The sequence below is a fragment of the Mus pahari genome, chromosome 14 (genome assembly GCF_900095145.1).
Source record: "Mus pahari chromosome 14, PAHARI_EIJ_v1.1, whole genome shotgun sequence".
Taxonomy (NCBI): Eukaryota; Metazoa; Chordata; class Mammalia; order Rodentia; family Muridae; genus Mus; species Mus pahari.
The window spans coordinates 27,611,166-27,617,370 of NC_034603.1; the positions used below are offsets into that span (position 1 = coordinate 27,611,166).

The window sequence follows — 6,205 nt, forward strand, 5'->3', positions numbered from 1 at the left end:
GGATTGGTAAAAATCCTTTCCGAATCTGTTGGTGGCCTTTTTGTCTTGTTGACAGTGTCTTTTGCCTTACAGAAGCTTTGCAATTTTATGAGGTGCCATTTGTCAAGGTTACTGTGTTCTTGAGAGAAGGAGAGAGAGAGAGAGACAAAGACACAGACACAGACAGACAGAGACAGAGAGACAGANAGAGAGGGAGAGAGAGAAAAGGAAAAAAGAAAACAAAACACAAACATAAAAATGTATTATTTGTTGGATGTAGATGTGTTTGTGGACATGAGTGAGCCATGGTGTGTGTGGAGGTTAGAGCACACTTGAAGGGGTTGGTTCTCTCCCTCCACCATGTTATTCCCAGCATGGAGCCCAGGATGTCAGGCTTGGCAGCAGGTGTCTTAATCTACTGAGTGGTCTCTTCAGTGCTGTACTGGTTCTCTTGAACAAAGTCCTCCATGATCACAGAAGCACACAAAATGTATATGGAAAAAGCTGTGTCTACTTATGTGATAAATCGTATTGCATAATAAAAACACAAGTGGTTTGCCTGAAGATCTCGCTATTCTACATTCCTCACTGCTCTCACTGTCTATTCTAGGATTAGAACCCAGATTTAAGAAGGAAATCACAGAGATTCATATTTAATGTGCTTACTTAATAAAAATGTAGCAGATTCAAAGATGAAAATTTCATAATAAATAACATTAGATAGATGTATGTATGTATGTATGTATGGATGGATGGATGGATATAGATACACATTTTCATTTCACAAAGGAGTTTTTCCTTTTGCTGAAAATGTAGCCGAAGTCAAGTCTTTTCAAAGGTAAGCTTGGACCCCATTATTAATAATTTCCCAACTGAAAATGATCCACAGGCTGGGGAGATGGCTTAGTCAGTGAAGAGCTTGCTGTACAAGCATGGGAACCGAAGTTTGGGTTCCCAGCATTCAGGTAAAAATTGAGTATGGTAGCATTGTTTCCGAAAACCTAGCTTTGAGGAGGCAGAGAAAGGAAGATCTTTGGGGATGTTTTAGCCAGCTGGTTTTCATACCTCATTTCAAGTCATTCCATAGGTAGAGACTAAAATGGCAGGAAGAATGTTTTTGGATTGAAAACATTAGCAAATATCCTACTGTTTTCTCTGTTATAATAATGAAAGGTTGACAAAGCCTTGTGAAGTTTAATGTCAATTGTGAACGTGATAGGGTTCAGAGTCACCATGGAAACCTCTGCGCATGTCTGGATGTATCTAGGCATGATATAGGATTAAAGTATAATTATAAAATCACAGGATCCACCTTTTGAAAGTTCAAATTCATTTGAAAGGAAGGGACCTAAACTGAAAATGCCCCTGGAGGGACTCTTTGTTCAAAAACAGTTTCCAGGGAAATTGTTTCCTTGGGGTAGCACACAAGGGATTGATGAAAAGTGTGGTGTGAGGAGACAGACTTTATCCTGAGAAGGCAGCAGAATTTGGATGAGGTAATGGCTTTTCAGACATGAAAGATGCAAAGTTGAGAGCAGCATGGAGTTCTCTGTCAGGGTTCCAGAAGGTTACCGAAGCCAGACAATATATGGCCAGGGTGGACTCTTTCAGGGTTGCAAGCAGGGTGGTGGAGATGCATTCACTAAGGGAATGTCTACTGAGAAAAACTGCAGTGATGGAGTAACACTGGCCCAAGAGAGAAAGCAATTATGTATGCTGCAGGTGGTAGAGATGGAGGGAAAGGACTAACCAAGCCTTTTGTAGCCAAGATGATTCAATCATGAGCTCCAGATGTCTGGTCTGGAGCTGCAGGATTTGGTGCTAACCCTGATAGGTTTTATTGTTGGTTTGGTCTGATCATTCACTGCTATGTTTCCACTATTCTGATTTGGAATGAGAATGTTTACTCTGTACTACTATATATTGAAAATATAGAACTTTTAAAAAACTATTATACAGCTATTCATACTTAAGAAATCATGTTGTAAGCCGGGCGTGGTGGCGCACGTCTTTAATCCCAGCACTCGGGCAGCAGAGGCAGGCAGATTTCTGAGTTTGAGGCCAGCCTGGTCTACAAAGTGAGTTCCAGGACAGCCAGGGCTATACAGAGAAACCCTGTCTCAAAACAAAACAAACAAAACAAAACAAAAATAATAATAAAATATGGCAACCCAATGAAGTCAACAACACAGAAGAAAGCACAATAAATAGTTCCACAGANCAGGCAGATTTCTGAGTTTGAGGCCAGCCTGGTCTACAAAGTGAGTTCCAGGACAGCCAGGGCTATACAGAGAAACCCTGTCTCAAAAAAAAAAAATCATGTTGTGTTCTAGGTGAAACTTAGGTTTTTGGACCTTTAAACAGTGTTGACACTGTTAAAGATTATGAGAATATTTGAAGTTGTTTGTATGTACTCTGCATTATAAGATAGATAGGGACCTCTTGGGGCAAGAGGTAGAAGGCTATGGCTTAAAGATGGTGTGTTTGAAAGTTAGATTGACAGGCTGGAGAGATGGCTCAGTGGTTAAGAGCACTGACTGCTCTTCCACAGGTCCTGCCTGAGTTCAATTCCCAGCAACCACATGGTGTCTCACAATCATCTGTAATGCCCTCTTTTGGTATGTCTGAAGACAGTTACAGTGTACTCATATACATAAAATAAATAAATAATTATAAAAAATTTAGATTGATAAGGGGTGGAACTGTGGTTGTTGAGCTTGATTGTCAACTCGGATATAGAACTGGAACCGTGAGACAAACATGGGCACATCTGTGAGGGATTTCTATACTAGGTTAACTGTGGCGGGAAGACCTGAGTGTGAGATGTATCATCCCATGGGCTGGGTTCCCGGACTGAATACAAAGGAGGATGTGAGCTGAGCACCTGCATCTGTTTCCCTGCTTCTGTTTGTGGATGCAGCATGGCCAGCCATCACCCCCCCCCCTTCCATGATGTCTTCAGGGATGACACCCTTGATGTGTGAGCAAACATAATCTTTTCCTTAAGACACTTATCCAGGGTTTTGTTGCACCAATGAGACAATGATTAATACCACACCCCAAAGAATGGAGTCACCCATAGCTCTGGCATAAGACTAATGCTAATTCAATAGAGACAAACCCATATTCTCTCTTAGATCAAATCCCTGTTCAACTACTGCTGCTTAGCAGGTATGCATGAAGTGGGTGGAGTCTCACAGATGAGCCCTTTCTAGTCTGTAAAATATAGTGAAATAGAGAAGTTAAGCAGATGTAAGTGATAAAGCATAAACAGTAAAATGCCACATAAAGACACCGAGTGATGATTGTCTTAAATGATTTGGGGAAAGTGAAGCAAATCTACAATGGTGTTGTTACAGTGATTATGTCACATTCATAATGAAATTAATTGTGTTGGCATAGATGAGGTAAGGGTGTGATTACTTGTAGGTTGGCAAAGCGTTTGAAGAAAAGGGGAGATACAGGATTCTCAGACAGGAGAGGATAAAATAGTTTGAGTAGGTGCCTGGAGAAATCTAATGAAATCTGCTTAAAATTCCTACTTAGATCTTTAAAAAAAACCTTTAATGTTTTCTTAGCAAATGTTAATTATATAATAATAGGTTTCATAATGCATATAATTTATTTTAATCATATTTACATCCCTATTATCTTATTATATCCATCTCACTTCTGGTGATCTTGTTCTTCCCAACTGGTCATCTTCAACTTTCACGTGGGTTTTTCACTTGTTTGTTTTGGTGAGTCAGTGAGTTTATTTGGGGTTATTTACAGGAACATGGGCTACGGACTATTAACAGAGGCATGGATGACCTATCAGTAGCTACATCACTGAAGAGACTGTATCCGTTCCAAATAATTTCAGCATCCCCCCCCCCTTTTTTAAGAGCATGTGACCAAAGAGCAATTACTAGAAGGGATTTACAGACAACACTTTTCTTTCAGTATTCAGAAGATCTATAGGCCATATCCCTGTTCCCTCTGTGGATAGAAATATCTGGGAAGAGTCCAGAAAAGTACAGTGGCCCTATCTAGAATTCTAGAAGACATAAGTCTCTGGTCAAAAGAGTCTTTGTTGTTATCAGAGTGGCTGACTTTGAGAGGTGAGAATTCCAGCCTAAGGTCTTATCTTTTTGGAAAAGCAAATCTGCCAGCACTAACTTACGTATGGTAGCTCGAGAAACCAGACAGAGATCACCGGCCTTTCAAAGATGTCCCCTGACCCTGGGATGCTAGGACCTTCTTCCAAGCTTCCTTCACATCCTTGTTTCTCAGAGTGTAGATGAGTGGGTTGAGGAGCGGGGTGAAGACACAGTAGAAGAGGGACAGGAACTCGGACTGAGTGCCATTGCCTGGTGGCTGGAGGTACTTGTACACACCAGGTCCAAAGAACATGCTGACCACGAGCAAGTGAGAAGTGCAAGTGCCCAAAGCCTTGCGCCTTCCCTCTGCTGAAGGTAGCTTCAGCACAGCCCTAGCAATGAAGACGTAAGAGATGAGCACTGTCAAAGGAGACACTATTCCAAAAGGAATAGCTCCCAAGGCTAGGGACAGGTCGTTTGTGGTGGTGTCACTACACGCCAGTTTAATCAAAGCAGGCACCTCACAGAAGAAGTGGTCCAGTGTGTTTTTCGAGCAAAGGGTAAGGTAGAGGGTGAGTGTAGCTTGAACCAGAGAATTGGCCAGGCCACTGGCCCAGCATACAGTTGCCAGCCACACGCATGCCCAGAGATGCATGATGAGTACATATCGGAGGGGACAGCAGATGGCCACATAGCGATCAAAAGCCATTACTGCCAGCAGAACGCATTCAGTGCAGCTGGTCCAGTGGAAGAGGTAGGCCTGGGCAATGCAGCTCCAGGAGGCAATTGTCTTTTCTGGGCCCCAGAGATTGACTAGCAGCTGTGGGACAATGGTGCATGTGGCACAGAGGTCCAGCAGAGACAGGTTGTCTAAGAAGAAGTACATGGGTATTTGGAGCTTAGGCTCTACCAAAGAGAGGACGATGATAGAGCTGTTTCCTATCATGGTGAAGATGTAGGAGACCAGAAGCACTCCAAAGAGGGGCATCTCCAGCCATGGGTGTTCAGAGAAGCCCACCAGAACAAATGTGTTGGGGAAACTCACATTTTGCCTTTCTGTGTCCACCTGCATTGTGTATGCCTGTATGGGAAAAGGCAATATTTGAAGGTTAAAAAAGATGTTTCCTTTTTAATAAGTCCAAGGCAACATCTTCAAAATGCCCACTGAATTTGTGATGTTGCGTTAGTGAGATATTCTCCATGGGCGCTTTGAATAGTTCCACAGAACCTAGCTGGTTTTATATATTGCTCAGTAGTTAAATTACAAGTCAGGCTAGAGTGAAACTATCCAAGATGTAATGAAGATATTTACTCAAAGCCTCATCTCATCAACTAGGGATCTGTTTGAGAGCCTCACTCTGCCTTCTTGCTTCTGTGATTCCTCGCCTCCTAGTAGGTTAGCCTTAGCAACCTCCCACCCTTTAATGCATTCAGCAAAGTGCAGGTAAACCAAGGGTGCTGGGACTCAGATGGGAAGTTAGAATCTTGGATTTGTAACACATGGACACCTCTCTGCAGACTCTTTATACTCAGGGAGGTCAGCTCTCATTGTGCCTCAGATTTTATCATGGTGATGTGAACTTGAAGTAGAATTCACTTAACTAATTTAAATATATAGGTTTGTTATATTAAATGCATTTTATTGCCATTTTCCACCCTCCACCTCTAGAGTCATTACTTCTATCAAACTCAATCAATTCCTATCAAACAGTCCTCCTGACTTACTACAGTTCCAGAACCCAGCAGCCATCATTCTAGGGACTTCTTTTTTGTTATTATTTCCATTAGTCTAATTATCCCAAAGTAATTTTTTGAACTGTATTTGAAACTTCGTCGTTGGCTTATTTCATTCACACCATCTCACCTAGATTCATCTATGCTCTATGCTAAATCAGGATTTCCTACTTTTTAAAAGGCCAATTAACACTAATTTTATGTGTTTGCTGTCTTTTTTATTTACCCACAAACCCTGAGCACATCTATATTTTGCCTATTGGAAACATGGCTGTTGTAAACACCACGTTGAGATTTAGCTTCGATACTTTTAGTATGTACTCAAAAGTGGAACGTTTGAATTTTATTATCATTATAGTTTTTTAAGGCTGTATTGCAGAATCTTTGTTCAATTTAGCTTCCCACCCCAG

The 6,205-nt window shown here is 41.5% G+C and overlaps 1 protein-coding gene across 1 annotated transcript; it reads right to left on the reverse strand.

Annotated features, from left to right (window-relative positions):
• Positions 1 to 4,118: 4,118 nt before the first annotated feature.
• Positions 4,119 to 5,218, reverse strand: LOC110332761 (olfactory receptor 2B11-like). The gene has a single exon (XM_021214105.1). It carries the CDS (start codon positions 5,131 to 5,133, stop codon positions 4,174 to 4,176), a length of 960 nt encoding a protein of 319 aa, XP_021069764.1. The 5' UTR covers positions 5,134 to 5,218; the 3' UTR covers positions 4,119 to 4,173.
• Between the last annotated feature and the right edge of the window lie 987 nt (positions 5,219 to 6,205).

What these genes read in the sequence shown, in the direction of transcription:
- LOC110332761 (XM_021214105.1), bottom strand. Translation starts at nt 5,133, where the DNA reads ATGCAGGTGGACACAGAAAGGCAAAATGTGAGTTTCCCCAACACATTT.